The following is an 18,998-nucleotide window of genomic DNA, read 5'->3' as shown; positions in this document are numbered from 1 at the left end:
AGTACCCCGGACTTTTAGGAAACATTACGGGTGTGCAAACGTTATCGTGGTCGCGCGGTCGACGCCCGCTACCGTTCAGGTGATGACAGCCTACGCCTGCTACCCGGGGTTACTGTCTTGCTCGCGATGTGGTCGTCACCAGAATCCGAGACGCCAGAGGGGTTGCTGCCCGATTAGGTGAGCGTTCTTTGATCGTCATCCTTCCTTACCTCTTCACCGAGTCAAGGAGGGCTATCCACAACTTGTGAAATCCAATCAAACATCGTTTTACTGCTACATCCCTAAGTGACATCCCTCGTAACTCGTTAGAAACCTTGTCACACATCAAAATATATGACAGAAAAATAACCAAACAAAATTTACTACACTGGAATGCAATTATTTACTTAACCAATGGGCATGAATTTTGTCACTTAATTTGGGCAGCAATTCTCATCAACAATTAAAAAATACATACTAGCATATATAAGTATTTGGCGTGTTCATGTGTTAAGTGTATCGTCGACAAGTTGACGTCCTTCTGTCGTTTCTCCTGTTCAGTTGACGGAACTGGTAAGTTACGATGCATAAGTATTTTCTCACTCATTTTTTTCTCCAACCAACAAACTTAAGTAATATAGTTATCAGTTTTCCGAGTGTAATCATGTAGTCATAGATTTCCAAATTAGTATTAATTGGAATTCTTCGACGTTCAAAATGCAATAAGCCAAATGAAATCATCACTCACCAAATGAACATAATGATGTTGGTCTGAGGAAACTACAATAATTTATTTGATCCAGTGGTTAAGAACTAATTTAAACCTGATTTTATATTTAACAACAAACCTAGATATAATCGAACTATTCCTCTTCATGATTATCTCATAATTTATTTATTAATATTTAATTTCAAGAGTACATATTAATTAATGCAAAAGTTTACAAAAAGAAAGGCTTTCAGAATTCACCGAGCTGCGGTGTTCCAAAGGTTGAAAACTACTTATGCATACGATATTTGGCGGATAAAAAAGAATCAACCGTAAGGTTCATAACCAGTTTCGTGTGGTACGCTTAAAAAATTGGCTTTTTCATTTTATGTTCAAGTTGCGACTATTTTGAACGCCCAGAAATATCAGCATTGACGCCATATTTCGAAAAGTAACACATTTGCAGAGTAACATAATGCACAAGTGCATAATATTTACTTCATAGAACACACCGGTTTGACATGCCAAGGCCACGAGCATTTCTGATGACCTTTCATACATAATCACTACTGCCATCAACAAGATGTTAGAGATGTAACCAGTACAACTTATTTCAACTAGCTATGCACCTTTCAGCAAGACAATGAAGCAGTAAATTCAAGTAAAGTTAAAACGTCCAGTGTTTGTGCACATGCGACGCCCACATACAAACAAAGGAGGATAAGAATATCCTACTAAACAATACTGGAAAGACGAGAATTCCATCATCCTCCTGCAGAACCGTCAAATCAATGCAGAAGAGAGGCCTTAACTGCAATGGAACTATATTTATCACGGTTTTCTCCAGGCCTCCGTGGGGCAATGACTCTCTTGCAAACAAATGAAGGGAACAGAAACATTCTGGGACGCTCTACTGCAACGCATTTTCACACAACGTGACAAAATGCCACTTTATAGCGCTAGAAATAGAAAGAAAGAAAACATTGAAGTTCCTGAAAGTTGCACAATCAACTTTATGCATTTAAGTTAACCGGAATAGAACCTACAGACTTGTGTGTAATCGAAAATACCAAGTTTTCAATCAGTTTTTGGAGCGTCTGTAGTACACGGTAGCAAACATTATTACATAGGCTAGCTGGTAGACCAAACGAGACGAGACTTGGCAGTGTCTCGGTCTCGTCTCGAGTTGAAAAAGCCTGTCTCGGTCTCGTTTCAAAATGTAAAGTATAAGCAACATATACAGTCGGAGCACCAACTTTCACAGGGTACAGAGGTAATTAAGGCAAACAACTTTTCTTAATAATTGCCACGAACCCTATAAACAAAATTTTAACTTGAATATATGCAACTACCCAGCAGTCTCAAAATTGCCACTAATAAATCGACATTGCAATTACTATAAATAAAATACTATATGACTTACATCGCTTGGTATGTCTAAAGAAGTCGCAAAATAAATTAAATTTGGTTTGGGTAAATTCTGCAAATATCATACCAGTCTCAATTTCGTCACGATTTTACAAAGGTCTCCTTTGTTCTCAACACCGTTTCGACAAGCCTCGAAGGGTCTCGTCTCGATTTTAAACAAGCTGTTTCGGTTTTAGGCGAATTTAGTTTCAATTTAGAACTTTTTTTGCAACGGGGGGAGGGGGGTGTAAATAATTAAATATAACAAGATATATAAACCACGAGCGAGAAATTTAGACTTTGGTGACATTCAACCTCGGAATCTTTCTTGAAAGCTCGACTCCCGTTATCTACAATTAGGTGTGTGTTTCGAGAAATACTTTGTTGCGAAAGGTAACGGATTAGACTCCCGGTGAGAGATCGATTTTCCGTGTTCACTCAACACCAAATTGAGCTACTACCTGAATATGAACAATTAAGTACTAGAAACTTGTCTGGAAAAACAGGGGGGAAGCGGCGATTGGAATCAATGTCCTAAACACGTGTTCTAGCAGGATTGGGATTTTCAGAGGCACCATATGAATAAGCCAGATTCGTCACATAGGAGACTTCTGTGGCGGAATGGTTAGCGTAATGCAAAAGAGGCTACGCTTTATTTTCGAATCTTGGGTATTTCATGAGTTATTTTATATTTTCGAGATTAGGCAAAAATGGCAGAAATGCGACGTTAAATAAACTAAATTAATCAAACAGTAAGTTTTTTTTATCATCCACCGTGATTTACTTAGAGAGATGGAAATATACTTATATAAGAAAAAAACAAAATTTAAAACAAAAGTTACATTCCTCCAAAGCAGTGGAAACGATCCGTGTGAAGAATTTCACAGGAAGGCTGAACATTAAATATTAACGTTTGCGGATGAACTTTCCAATTGGTTTCATACATTTTCAATACGATATTGCAGATCAGCAATTCATTTGATTGTTGCATTTGAGTGAAATCGTTCTAATCTGACCAGCAAATCGTCTTATTGTTGCATTTGAGTAAAATTGTTCTAACCTGACCAAGAAATATTTTTATTGTTGCATTTGAGCGAGATAGTTCGCACCCCCCCTCCACCCTCTCTGCTGAGGAGCTCAACAATCGTTCATAGCTAGATGTTGCCGGCGTCCGTGGCGGAGTGGTTAGCATAGCGCGCTACGACGCAAATGGTTCCTGGGTTCGAATCCCTCCCTGGGCATGGGTGTTCTTTGTGAGTGTCCCTTTATCAATTTCATCATATCACCATTCATCCTCATCTTCGCGATTAACCGAAAAGGGCACTAATGCGAAGTAAAATAAACGAAAAAAAAGAAAAGTTACCAAGAATTCCCGAGTTTCTATACAGTCACCTGGCCGTGCCTGAAAATTGTTTTCGGAAGACACATCAATGTCTAGCTGATTTGATTCAAATGTGACTTAAGGCGAGGAGGGACAATTTCCCCTAGGTCTTTCTCGCTGGGCAGCTGCTGATCACTGTTGCCAACTTCGCTCTTTTGGAGCCAGATCTGGCTCTTTCGTGCACTCGTTTGTCTGTGAACTGTGGCACCCGCCCTCTGCCCCACTATGATGCCACCACTGGCTCCGGCCCATAAATACCAACTTTTGCCATGAGTGTACATTTTGCACGTGACGTGATATTCGTATAGCTATAGGCTGCGTCACCCACCTCTTCTTTCCTCCCCATGTATTTTTATATATAGCGCTGTGGCTAAGATGAAGATAACAATTTTGTAACCCTTTATTTTCGATTTTATATTAACATCATTGGATTATTGAGATGGGTGATGCCGCCAAATCTAGGCGGTGAAAACTAAGAATAAATTGCCATCACTTTAAAGCAAACGGTAATAGCAGCACCCCCACCCCTCTGACAACTAAAATTACCCTAGTAGGCACTTTATGCAGCCTTCGTTAATCTAGCTCCTTGAAAGTCCTCTTTAGCTATATTAATGGTAAAATTTAGCTCTATTATGCACATCAGGTTTGGCAACACTGCCAGGATGGCCGTAGGAGGCAAGGAGAAATGCACTAGGCTTATGGGACCATTATTTTATTCGTTCTCTTGGGAATATCAAACATCCGATGACGTAGAAAAGTACATGGACGAAAAAAGGGCACGTTGAACTATGTCATAGTAGTAGGAAAAGTCGAAACTCCCATTTGATGAGCCGTAACTTGAAGTTGAAGTTGATGTCCCATAAGGAATACATGGGATTCGGTAAATACTAATTCATCATATTTTTCAAAAATCGTATAAGGCTTAATAATCAACTTAGGAAACCGCTTCCACTTGCCACATGGGGAGAAATTCATACTCTTCATTTCTGGCGGAGATCTTTTTAGTAGCATTGCTCATTCCGACGATATTGGAATAAATGCATGCCTGGTGCATAATTGTCCCTCTTCGCCTTAATGTGATTCTTAGTGACCTAAGATCATAGACGCCAACTTTGGGGGGAAGGGGCAACACACTTTCTGTCCCCACAATTTTTTCAAGAAGTACAGTATACACATTATACACAAGAGTATTATTTTTGTCAATCCCCCCCCCCCACCCAATATTTATAAATGAAGTTATCACCTCTTCCTAAGATACATCATCAGAAACATTCATTTTTAAAAGCTTTCTCTCAAATGCTTAATACAAAGCAAGTCGGTATGCACTGGACCCTACATCAAGCATACAGTTGAGTAATAGGAACAGATCCAAGAATTTCCCTTCGTATCAAAACCGCTGAGCCTTCACCAGGTAACAAATTACAGGGGAAATATGTAGATATTTTTTAAACATTAAACAAGAAAATGATCCTTTACATGAACGTTCAGTATGGGGAAACAATTACCGAGGTGTAAAAAAGTTTTTGTACGAAGTGAAAAGAAACAATAAAGGACAGCTATGGAGTCGCTTGCAATAATTTCGATGTGCATCGACGGTCTGTGTGAGTACTTATCGAAATGCAAAAAGAACGATAACCTTTACGCATTTTAATGGGTTCCAGTCGATTTATGGGGTTAATTATGATAAAAAAATGTATGTTTTTTGATATTACGGGGTGTACTGGCAACATTGGTCGTGTCAGAGGGCAATACCAGGTGTGCCCAACATTTGGCTATCAATGCCAAGATGAAATAAAAGATTTGAAATTTATTGTACAAATAATATAATCACTGCGATTACCATAGTTTGAAAAGTGACGTACAACAATATATAGCACATAATTATTGATATCACATTTGATATGTCAACTCGAGAGGTGTTGGAAACAAGTCATTATGTACAGTCACCAGCAATAAAAATGGGACACCTAGATCCTGAAATGCTCGCTTCCATGAAAGGCGTTATGTGTAGCCTAATTTTATGGTGGTGGTAGAAGTTGGCACTAAAAATTTACTATTGCAATCCACTTATCGCCGTTAAGTTTGTCAACACACTTGCTGGGAAGCGAGAATTTCAGGATCTAGGTGTCCTATTTTTATTGCCGGTGACTGTACGTTCCTATTTCCTTAAAGTACTTGCTGTAAAATTGAACCACAATGTTACAGTCTTTAAATTTAAGTATTTCCGTCTCGATTTCGGAGAAAGAAACCGGATATACCATTTCAAACTTTATCCGATTGAGTACGTGGTGCCGCAAGTCGAGGGGAAAAAAGGACATAGTTATTTTATGTCAGGAAGAGGATATTCGAGCAAAGCAAAATACTGACCTATGACGTCATTAAATTTTCAAGACCAACTTTACGTGCCCTGTGCACTGAAAACTACGAACATTATGAGGGGTCACAAATAGCAAGGAATTTAGTGTGTGTGCGAGAAGAAACAGCCTCCGTTTCTCAGTAATAAGCTTTCTGCTGGAGGCCTTGGCAGGGGCCAAATTTAGCTCCCGCTAATTCGCCTCAAATCCCCCAGTTTGTTAATTTTAGCGCCATTTGAAGGAAAGGAGAAGCAACGCTACGAGAAAACTCGTTAAACGTTTTTAAAACCCCGTAGAAAAAAAAATATTTTAACACGTTAACGTGTCTCCCCAGCCCCTCTCTTGTAGTTTCTTCAAGTTTAAGAAATTATGCGGTTTGTACGGAGCTCGAGATACGCATATATCTCCTTACCTAAGCTTTCTCGCAAACCTGTCGATTTTTTACTTCTGGAGAATAAGCGGTCTATTGTTTATTTCAACTCCTACAAGTTATAGTAACAATCGTACATTAAAGCACAACGGAACAAAAAATTCTCAGACTGCCACATACATAACACGTACACTGAATACTGTATCATAAATGTTACTTGGCTCCTTTGGAAATGTAAACTACACCGATGAACGAACACTAAATGATAATACAGTGGACTTTTAATTTGAAATCCAAGAGGACACGAAAAAAAATCGAATTATCCAAAATTCGAATTAACAAAAACATCACATCATTAAAAATGATTTCAAGGGGAATAAACTTCACTTCGAATTACCAATAAACCTCTGTTCGAATTACTAATTAACTTCTATTCGAATTACTAATTAACTTCTGTTCGAATTACTATTAAACTTTTGTCAGAATTACCGAGTAATTCGAATTATCCAAGTTCGAATTAAAAAAGAGTCCACTGTAATAGTTCGTACGTACATTACTAGTCTATTGTATTTCTAACAATTAATTAACAATTTTACCATTTCCAACGATGGATCCGTTGCTTACGGAAAATAAAACACAAATAAAATACCATTTTAGTTAAGATTATGTAATAACGCCTATGTGCTAAGATCTCCCCGATTAATCAATATAATGGCCCTTTGCTGGTTCATTCAAATTGATTGGAAATACAAGATTATTTCGGGATAGGCGTGCACGGATATACGCAGACAAGTAGATGAAATGTAACGTAATGGTACTGCGCCTAATTGTGATGAATTATTCTATCTCAGCTTTGTAAATCTTTTTCTACAAAGGGGAAAATACAACTTTAACGAAATATGTGGTCAAGACGTATCCACGAGTGATTAGATCCCATCCCTCTCTCCAGATTACGAGACTTTTCGGAATATCAAAACCCTGAGAAAATTTCTAGCAACACAGTAAAGAAACAATGTTTTCAAAAATTTTCCAACCGGAAAAAAGGGGAAATTCTAAAGTAAGATTTTGACTCAATTGACGGATATGCTACGAAGCCAGAGGTCTCCATTTCGAACCCTGGATGTATCATTGAGTTTGTCCCATCATTCATTTAATCAGTTCATCATGCATCCACGTCGTCACGATTAACCGAAGATGTAGAAAAGCATCGTAAAAATAACCGAATAACAGAAATTTGTGCTAGGTTTTGTTCAGCCGTTATTTTTTGTTTCGTAATTGTTATACGTTTGCCGTTTATTTCCACAATGATGGAACCTAGAGTATTTTTTTTATAGATATTCAAATGAAATGTTTTGTTTGCATTATCAGTGATTTTTAATAAATGAAATGCAGTACATGATGGACACAATGTTTAAAGGTAAAAACTTAGGGTTTAGTAAAAAAAATCCTATCCCTGAAGACAGTAAGGAACTAAAATTGGCAATGTTTTGTGCACAGAAATAATTCGAAAACAAAATAGAAACCCCACGTCTTCTGAAAACTTATTCAAGCCAATTATAAAACACACAAGACGAGTAATGGGCTTCCACATATTGAAAACGCATTATATTTTCAAGCACAGATTTTTTTCGCATTTTGTATTTTTTTTTTTTTTTGTTATTTAGCGTCGCTTTTCTGCCACTTTTGATTATTCGCGATGATGAGGATGAAATTGATGAAGGGACATACACGAAGAACACCAATGCCAGGCCGGGATTCGAGCCCGGGACGCCTGTGATGTAGCGCGCTATGGTATCCACTCAGCCACGGAGGTTGGCTTCCGCATTAGGGAAGGAAGTGTGCACGTAGAGACAAAATCACTTGTTTTGGCAGGAAGCACTTCACTTTGCTTTTGAAAACTACGATCTGCAATTGCTTTAAGGAAATCAATTGTCAGGTTGTTACGTTTAGGCTTCAACGTATCGCGGAATAGTATTCATCACTTATTACCAATTTCTCTGTGATGTAAACTATCAACGAAGATCAAAACTGGTTACAACAATTCAATGAATGAATTTTTGGAAATTTCATGAGAATAACTTGAAACATTAATCGGGTTTCCTTTCAGTACAAACCGTGATGTAATTGAGCGCAACGCAACTGTGACGTAGGGCGCTGCTATTTATGGAGTTGGCATGAAGCGACGCAGTAGCTATTTACATGTAGTTGTGCGTTTGAGACATGCCTGCAGAACAGAAAAGTCTCACGCTGGTCCTTGGCTCCGATGCACGTGCAGCGGGATAAGATACAGCAGCATCACATCAACAGTCTTATACTGATTGAAGGAACAAATGACGCGTGCATGTTACGTCAGAGATGCCGCCACAGAGCCACAAAGAATCTCTTGTGCAAGACGGGTTCTATGTACAAAACGCAATTTCCATTCCATGCTACACTACAGCATGCCTTGTTACTTAATAGTGGCTACATTAACGAGAAGATCAAATTCTTGTAATTTTAAACTTTTAAGACAAATTTAAAATTGTCAGATACCGAACAACGAGAAATTAAATTTTACAACAATTCTTCTCATTTGAATTTTTGTTTTAGGTCCACTTTTATGCACAGATAGACTGACTAATCAGGACTGGATCTACAGTTTGAAGTGGGATCCGAACCACTATATGCTCTCACCGGTATCTTGATTATAAGGCGAAGACGTTACCACTAAACACTTCTTCTAAAAAAACAACTGTAATTGAATGTTCCAATTAAATAATATACTTTAAGCATTAAAGTGCACGCCTACTTAATGATCACCGCGAGTTCTATTTCTGACACGAAAGATCAAATGTATCATATTTCACTTCATTTCCTTCCTTTTTGCATCTCTGGCATTTTACACAAGGGCTTCTCATTTCAGGATATGGAAGAAATTAGTTTCTTCTGCTAGGGGAACAATTAAGAATGGAAAGCTAGCCTTTCTCCGTGGTGGAGTCGTCAGTGTAACGCGCTACGAAGCCAGAGGTACTAGGTTCGAACCTCGAGCAAGGGATGAATGTATTTCTGTGCTTGTCCCAATTTCATCAGATCGTCGCGACCAAGGCCGGCTTTAGACGAAAGCATTTCCTTTAACATTTTTGCTAGCATACATGCTATGTAAATGCTTCCAAAAATCTCAGAGCAGATAGTACTTTACACGGAAGCATTTCATGTAACATTTCATTACAATGTATAACATATACAGCATGAAAGGCACGTCGAGTTACATACACCATCTATGATGAGTGCACGGTGTTTACATTTGAAACAACTAAAATATTCTTCTATACGTGTACAGTAAACGTTGTCAAGTATGTATTTAAGCAGCGCCATTGTTTTGTAACTAATAACGTTTTACACGAAACGTCATTCCTCTCGGTTGAATAGTTATCGGCTTTTAAAAATGTGAAGTGATACATTGTTTACATCTCGCGCGGCCGCCATTACAGCTGCACTCGTGACCTAGAGGTCGCTTCTGATTGGTTATGCTACGAAAAATGCTACGGAAATAGGATCGATCCTATCCTTGAGAAATGCCATGAAATATGCCATGGCATTTGAAATGCCATAACATTTATCACTTTACACGGTAGCATTTTGGTCATGGCGTAAATGTTAAGAAAATTGTTAAGGAAAATGCTTTCGTCTAAAGCGGGCTTAAGCCAAGAGATCGAAAAGCGACGTAAAACAACAGAAATAAATAAAAGAATGGTACCGAAGACCACTGATAAGTACATTATTTACAGCTCAAAGTACCGACTGGGCAACACAGTTCCCGCAGACCACAGATCCTGAATGCACTCCCGATCGATGTTGTCACTTGTAAATTTTATGACTACCAGACGACAAGCCTAATGTTTCTGTATTAAGGGAATTGGTATATTGACAACATACGCTCTAACATGGTTATTCTATGTTAACTGATTTGGAAAAGTGTATTTGCCTACGTTACATCGGTCTTCCCGATGGCGCGGTGGTAACGTCGTCGCCTTGTAATCAAGGAGTCCTGGAATGGATTCCAGCTTGAGGCACATGCTGCATTGGAACCCACTTTTAAAACTGTATGTCCAGCATCGATTAGTCTATCTGTGCATAAAATGGTATTAAAACGAACTTTATCCTCACCATCGGTGGCAAGGATCTGTCGACGCTGACTATATAACGAGGTGAAGTTTTATTTGCAATGTGAAGATGCTTTAACTGCCAAAAGTTTAAATGAGACACTTAAGATTTCACATCATCTGTCATGCTAATATTCTAACAATGCAGACCACAGAGATAAGTGAAAAATATTCCTCTTTAGGTTCAATCGCGACGATAAGAACGAATAATGACTAGAACAAACGCATGCCCAAGTTAGAAATAACTGCAACTTTAAAAGTTGACGGAACATCAACTGCCAAATGACGATAGGAAATGTTCTACAGGGGTATTTTATCCGTAAACGGCTTCTCAAGATTTAAGAGGAAATACCAAAAAATGTGACTAACCGTGGCTGTTGATGAAGTTGGCCAGGTAGAGGTCCAGTTCGCGGACGGATACGTTGATGTGGTAGGGATTTACACAAAGGCCAGGATGAGCGCATTCGGGGGACTTTTCCAAGCGTTCACCGTCCGTGCTTTCCAATGGGATAGCTTTGAACAGGATCACCATCACTAGGTCCAGCCTCCACACCTGAAATATATCACAATGAACAAGGAATCAGTACAAAGTATGTCGATGCGTAAAAAAAAATTAAATTAACAAACACTTCAGTAATCTTCATTGAAACAAGCATCTAATATTAAGTATCTAATAGATATCTTGCGGAAGGAATATCATTCCGCACTTTGTATCAGAACATAAGATTCACAGAAATATATATTTTATTTTCATCTTGCTTTGAAGGATTAACTAACCCAACTATGTATTCAATTTGTACAGTCACCGGAAATAAAAATGGGATACCTACAATCCTGAAATACTTGCTTCCCTGCAGAGCGTTGTGTGTGTTGGCTAACTCCACAGCGGTGGCAGAATTTGCCCTTGAAAATATGCTATTAAAATTCACTTATCGCCGTAGAGTTAGGCAACACACATAACGCTTTACAGGGAAGCTAGTATTTCAGGATCTACGTGTCCCATTATTATTGGCGGTGACTGTACATTCAATTTCCTTACAAGTGTTAGGAATTGGAACCAGCTTCTTTGGACTCAGCTTGCTATTATTGCATGAGTCTCCGATTATTATTGTTTGAAGTTGAAATAATCTGTTAGGACAATTTACAGAGACTGTAAGAATGAAATGTATACATTTTCTCTCTTCTAACTTCTAAAGCGAACATAAATAGGCGTCCAGTCATGAAATCTGTACCAAGACCATTCCGGAAGTAGGTATAGTTAACTCCATAGCATTGAAGGGGCACAAAGATTTCTAGTAGGATGATGAAATCTGCAATTTTAATACACCTGCTACAATGCAGATTTCTACCAGACGTGTGATAGCTACCCCGGAGAATTACCGAAATTAAACGTAATCCACGAGTTCAAAAAATTACCAATGCATGTATTACAAGTTAAGAAGTTTATTTAATAGACAATATTCCGTTTTCATTTAAAAAGGTGAGGGTAAATCGCTCTATATGTGCTTTGCACCCTGCCATAAGAGACAAAGGGCACGGACATAAGGCCCCACACATTTCCACCTCTGCCATAGTTGAGGTGATGTAATCAGCACCACGCTCCGGACGGCAATGTACAAGGTCGCCTCCATCGATGTTCTTATGTAGGGTGAGCGAGAGCCGCTCAGGGACATCAAGAGAAAAATTTCCATCTGAGAAAACCCACACCGGGAATTGCCCCCAAGTTCCGCGCGTTGCAGTCAGACATATTCCTTACAAAATGTAACATCCTCCTGCTTGTCTAACGGATATGTTAAACACGTTTCACTTGTGCTATTCAATATAATTATTAATAGAAGGGAAATAACACAACAAATATTTCTGTACAAAACAATGACTGGCATCATAGATAACCAACCCTACTTTTCTCCAAAATATATGTCTCAATGTAAAGAAATGTGGCTTAAGCCTGCGGCAATTGATGTCTTATGATATTCCTAAAACAGAACGATTCAAGAATTCAGCATTATTTAGAATGTCCTTTGCGTACAACAAAATATCTATATTGCAATCTCATATACGAAAAAGATTATCAATCGTTTGTCGTAGGCTAGTTATATTGTTTTCTGCAGGGTTATTTCACTCTTATCTTGAAAATAATTGTGCCTATGAGGAATTTATTGCTGTAAGAGGCACCTAAGGAAGATGCTAGTCTTACACGTGGCATTACTAATGACAAGTGTGAACTGCACATTACGTGCAATGACGCATTTTAAGTAAGTTGTTTATTTGCAAAGTCCATGCTGCAATGCGTCGCAGACCAAATATCGTTTCTGACATATTTCTTTGTGTGGGTGCATTGCGGAAAAGGACTACTCATATATCTTGTTCACCAAGTGATTGTTTTACACTGCATTTGAATCGTTGGTTTAGTGTGCAGTTTGCTTTCAGCATATGTGCATCATGACGGGTGCAACCACAGATTTTCAGTAATTTGCCTTTTTAAAATATATATTCTAAATCAATACAGTGTGCGACGCGCTTTGTTACATCGAGACAGAGACTGTTCTACAGATACACGGTTTGAATAGAATGAAATACCAAGTATTTAATGTTAAAAACATTGGACAGAAATCAGATCTTACTTTATTATACAAGCTGGACAAGATAAATCTGGCTTATTGCAAGAAAATAATTAAGATAACAAACAGCTATCATTTATCTGTACATGTAATGCTAGTTGTTGCTTCGGTGGTCGAACGTGTTAAGTACTGAACTCAACGATCCCGCTACTGGAAGTGCCAGGTTCGAATCCCGGCGTAAGCATGGATGTTCCTTTGTGAGTGAGAGTAAGTGTCGCTTCATCCATCTCATCTAATCATCATTAATCATATCGTCGCGATTAGCCTAAATATATAGAAGCGCGACGTAAAATAATAAAAGAAACACCAAAAATACAAATGTAATGCTAGTCTTAAACATATCAACACTAATAGAAAGTGAATTATACAATTCTGATTGTTTGTCATAAATATTTTCTTTAATTACTTTAGCGTGACTCTGATTGATTGATTTAGTTTATTACCTTGTATTTCTGCCACTTTTGGCTAATCGCGAAGATGAGGATGAGTGATGATATGATGAAATTGATAAAGGGATACTTACAAGGAATACCCATGCCCAGACCTAGACTAGAAGCCGGGACCCCTGGCGTCGTAGTGTGCTGTGTTAACCACTCCGCCACTGAGGCCGTCTAGCATAGCAATGGTAAGCGATTATTTCTCAACTGGTCTCAAACATTTGTTCTCAAGTTCGCTCTATGCACGGGAGTTAACCGGGAATCGATTAAACTAGCCGTGAACGTCTAAAATGTAACAATGAGTTGTAATGGCCACAAGGTGAAGCAGCCTTTTACCAAACACTGAAATCGCAGCCGAAATTCCTAGGGTATGGTTGTTTCTTTGTTTTGGTTCTAAACATAACTCATCCTCATCGTAGCGATTAACCTAAATAATTGAAAAAGACCACACAGAACAGCGTCGTGGAATGTTTGCAGATAAGCTAAGGGACCAAGAATTCAAACCTATTGAAACAATACGTGGATACCTAGAATAATATTACGTCACTACAAAATTCGTTGTTAATATTGCATTACAAATCAATTCCAGAGTATAGGATGGCGCAGTAACGATTGAAGTGTAATTAAAGTAATTTTTTCTAAATATAAAAGTGAGAACAGATCCTTTGTTTGTTGCTGAGAATACGTAACAGTCACAGATAATTCGTTTGTTCTTTGAAACGAATTCCAAGCTTGACCTGTTAGTTTCAGTGTCTTGAATGTATTTATAAACGCTGCTCTGAAGCGAAACTTGTTTTGGATAATCACACCAAGTAGTTCGATAGAAGGGCAAGCTAGTATTGGAGAAAATACTCCAATTACGGAAACGTGGGGAAAGATGTTGGAAATAAAATCCACGTTTGACATACTGCTACATTAATTTTATCCGATAAAATTCGAAAATGATTTGAAGTGCCCTCGGAGACGCAATTGCCTGAAATTCCATGTGGAATGGAAAGTAATCGTGGAAAGTGAAAGTACGTATTCTGAGGGGAAAAAACTTCTTGGAATCAAGTCAAAGACACTGCTCCTGATATTTACCAAGAAGGATTGAGGAAAATTTAGGATGGATTATATTGAATTCACAGTCTCTCATTAATTAGTGAACTAGTCTAAATAATAATCTAACTTTGTCCCAGTCAATGTAAAAAGTAAAGCCTGAAATAATCACACCAGAAAAATTTCTAAGATTAAAGGCAACTAGTTTTATCAGTACGTTTTCTTTCCATCAAAGTATCATCACTTGCTTGGTCAGTATAATTTAATGATAATCAAGATTTTATGCTAATACCGTGAAGCTTAACCGGAGTATCACTTCTTATTGATTTGAAAGATAACTTAAAATCAACGTCCACAATTATTTTGTATTCAGAACACGATCCAATTTAGCATATTCAGAGTTTACTTAATAGTCTACAGCAAGCTCCACAAAAGCAACAATTCTGTTAAATGAACCTTAATTACCACTTGTCACCTCTGTTCCATCCACTAAACTAGTCGAGGTCTGAAATATGGCGGTTAACATTCATAGCGTCTGAGGAGTTATTGCCCGTTTTGATTGTTTATGCTAATACGATGGAAGGCTGTAATTCGAGGCACTGATTTCGCTTAAAACTTTCGATCTGATTTCTCCAAAGCTTTATCACGACAGTCGGACAATTACAACTGTTATGTGATGCTTTCATTGCAGACATCTACTTGAGGCTCTGCTCACAAAGATACATGTCATCTAATTTTACCAAAGCGACATCACACAACTGGAATCTAAATCCAATAACAGTACAGAAATAGGCTGTGATGCTGCAGCGTATCGTAGAGTACTTACTCTTCAAATCTGTCAAAGTCTTTAGAGCACCGAAAAAACGCACAGTTATATAAAAAAGCTAAAGGGAAACAGTCAAATGAAACGGAACAAATATTCATGATAAATTTGTACTGTTTAGCAATCCAAGTACCAATTCGCAAAACGAATGAATATTTTCCTACCATTCATGCACTGAAATTTAACTTTGTTTGCAGGTTGGGAATTACACAAGTATTGACATTTGACAAATACTAGGCACGAGTAATCCTGTCATAACAACAGACCATGCATTAATTTCTAGACCTGGTGAACTGAAGAAATGCTGATTCAACCAAGTAAAAATAAATAATAAAATAAAATAAAAAACTATAAGTTGACGTTCGATTATTTACATGCCTAACATAGAGAGGATATTGTTTGATTTTGACAATAAATTCAAAATTTGAAGTAAATTCAGAATCCTCTCTGGCTTCTTAACCTACTCTCACATATAGACAACCAAGCAACACAAGTAAATGGAAACAACGCTCGCTGTGTTACAGTGAATATCAAAGAACGGAATAGACAGGGTTATGTATACAGTTGTCGGACAAGAGAGAAATGTGTTAACAGTACATTAAAAACACCAAATTAACTTCTAAAATCGAAGTGTTCTTTAAATTGCCTTACACACGCACGCATGCACAATAATGATTTACATTACCGTAATATTATTGGGATGCAAAAAACTTTATACAACTGAAATTAAGGAAGGATAAAAGGTTCTAAAAATGAGTATGCACTTTCATTAGATTTTAAACTTTAGTTCTGCTCTTCCATCGGGTGTGTGTACCTGAAGCATGGTCTAGCAGACAGCCTGGCAACGAGCGACCGCAAAGTTCACAGAAATATCAGCCTCTCATTTCACGTGGTATTTCGAAGTTCTTCACGGGGAAGACATAATATCCTCGTAGAATTTTGTAATTCTCATTTTTCTATTCTCCAAAGACTCCTTGTCAGCATGAGCGATAAATAGAGTAAGCGTTTAAATAGGGCCATCTCGTCAGTCTAAAATGCCATTTAATATAATTAAAAGGACGCTTGCTTGACCTGTCTGATTCTTGGAACACTTGATCAGCATAATTGGAGAACTTCACGTCGGTACACAATAGCTCCCAAAAGAGTGATTAAGGCGGCTAACGTCCATTAGGTACCAGATTCGATTCCCAAATAAGTCTTGGGTGGACCGAGTATGTTGATCGGTGGGCTCACGGTCTCGAACTGGGCGTTTCAGGTTCGAGTCCTGACCTCGACATGATTGTTCCTTTGCGGGAGTCTCTTCAATTTCATGCCATCGCCATGCGATTCTCATCGTCGCGATTATCCAAAAGTGGAAGAAAAGCTACGTATAATAATAATAATAATAATAATAAAAACAAATAAGGCTTGAACGAATGGTAGGAATTGTAACTAAAGCTGTAAAACCAATCGCAAAAGAAACGAGGGAGAAAGCTTCTTTAGACACAACTTCTTTGGTTACATCAATTATCACTGTGCGTAGTGAATGCTTGTTTTACAATACAAGTATCACAAAAGTGTCGATTATATTGTGTCTCATTTCTATTATTTCATGCTAGATAAAAATGATTCAAACCTTATTTTTATTTTTTGTAAGGTTAAATACAGGGTTAGGAAAAAATCAAAAATTATGATTCAAAGACAATTTTTCAAATTTCAAGGGAAAATATGAAATTCATGAAATCTCCTCTCTTCCTACTAACTTTGGAAAAAAAAGTCACAAAAATCAAATCTGGAAGATACCGATCATTGGAATTTTGTAGTTGTTACACGAAATGTTGCCCCACTTCTAGTAATTTTATTTTGGAATAGTTTGAAACATTCTATACTGTGGTGATAATTAGAACGATCATGGGGAAGTACATATGTGTCACACAAAATATAGCAGATTCGCTTGCGGATTCCTTAACAGCGCAAAACAATAGGGATGGAGAGTTTAATTTTATTTATAGCAAAATAGCTGTAACATTTCAGGGACTTTCCATTTGTTACCACAAATTATTCACGTTTGTGAAGGAAATTCACGCTGACTTCACGTTTACATTCGCGGTGTCAATAATTCCAGGAAGAGGGAAAATAATGGGTGTCCAGATGGAAGGTCCAGAACAATTTTGATCTCCTACACAAAGCATCATAAATTTATGCGGTTTGAAACATTATCAAAATAAACCCTCCAAATTTCCCCTCGTAGTCGTTCACGTTTCGCAAACTAATGTTCACACAGGATCTAATGCCAATTTTTCCATTGTGACTACGTATAATAGGTACAATTTTACTTCTGCTTCCTAATGCTAATCCTTACGTTCAAGGTGAATCCAAAGTAGACGAAATACTACAAGCCAATGATCTGAAAGACTTGAATCCCGAATCTTTGGAAGCGAGAGCTTGAGTCAAACGTACAAAGTGATCAACTTCGATGTGGGTTTGGGTTACGTGTAATTATTATAATAATAATAATAATCAGTGCTCGAAAAATCTTCTTCAGAGCTAGGCGCCAGGAAACCACTTACTAGCAATTGTGGATACTATAAGAAGCTGAGGCAGCCCCTGTGGCGGAGTGGTTAGCACATCGCGTTACGACGCTAGGGGTCCCGGTTTCGAATCCTGGACTGGGCTTGGATGTTTCTGAGTGTTTGTTCATCAATTTCATCATATCATCATTCATTACCATCTTCGCAAATTAGCCAAAAGTGGCACGAAAAGCGAAGTGAAATAAAGCAAATCAATCAATCTATAAGAAGCTGTATTCAAAACATCGCTAAATCATGTGAGAAAGCGGGAAGTGGGGGGTTGGGGACGAAGAGTAAGAAATTGTTACTGATTCTATGGAATGTTCACGACGTTGATAAAAAAAATCACTTGCTAGCTTACGCTGTACTGCAATTTGAACTTAGAATCTTCAAAGTTTCGTACATTGAAACTTACAAAACGGCAATATTACAGCAAGAGATCACAGTCGCCAAGCTGAAATTTTTGAGTCGCCATGGCGACCTGGCGACCGGGAATAATAATAATAATTTAGATCCAGGTGATCAAAAATCTTCAAATTTCACACCGAATAACAACAGCTTCGGCAATAGTTAAACCTAATATGCTGCAAAATTCGCGAACCGTGCTTGAATATTACCTGAAAGTTCACCACCAGAGGATGGTACACAACACTTGACTCCAAAGTTTTGTTTACAAAACTGGTAGCAGTTCTGAAAACTGTAAATGTAATGGATGTGTATTGTAAGAATTTTATGGATATGAACATCAACAGGGTCGTTCGAAATGCAGGCAAGATGAAGAATATAACGTTGGGCAATAGCAATGGGATGTTTTATGTAAAGTATAATGATAGTAACTAACATTAGGAAACATTCTTGTTTTACTTATTTCCGTTAGGGAAGTCTATTGATTGGTTTATTTTACTTCGCTTTTCTGCCACTTTTGGCTAATCACAAAGATGAGGACGATGATCTGATGAAATTGATGAAGAGCCACTATGTCCAGGTCGGAATTCGTAGCGCGCTATGCGTTAGGGAAGTTGAGTATCAGTGACGATACGTTACCAAAATATTTGGATACACATAAGAAAATAAAATATAACCCCCGAATATTCTACCATAAAATACTATTTGGCTTGCTAGTTAGATTAGTTATCTAATTCTTTATGCTCTCGCGTCGATGCGTGTACACAGTGGCTTATACGAATG

The 18,998-nt window shown here is 37.9% G+C and overlaps 1 protein-coding gene across 12 annotated transcripts in view; it reads right to left on the bottom strand.

Moving 5' to 3' along the window:
• The window catches only part of NfI (Nuclear factor I), a 436,655-nt gene that overhangs the window by 167,164 nt on the left and 250,493 nt on the right, over positions 1–18,998 (bottom strand). For all 12 annotated transcript variants that reach the window (XM_083117283.1, XM_083117282.1, XM_083117284.1 and 9 more), the window contains one exon: positions 10,712–10,895. In XM_083117283.1, the coding sequence (XP_082973409.1) occupies positions 10,712–10,895 (184 nt within the window). The remainder of the gene's footprint in view (positions 1–10,711; positions 10,896–18,998) is intronic.

This window comes from Lepisma saccharinum, chromosome 2 (genome assembly GCF_977018435.1).
Source record: "Lepisma saccharinum chromosome 2, izLepSacc3.1, whole genome shotgun sequence".
Lineage (NCBI taxonomy): Eukaryota > Metazoa > Arthropoda > Insecta > Zygentoma > Lepismatidae > Lepisma > Lepisma saccharinum.
This window is presented reverse-complemented; position numbering and strand designations above follow the sequence as displayed.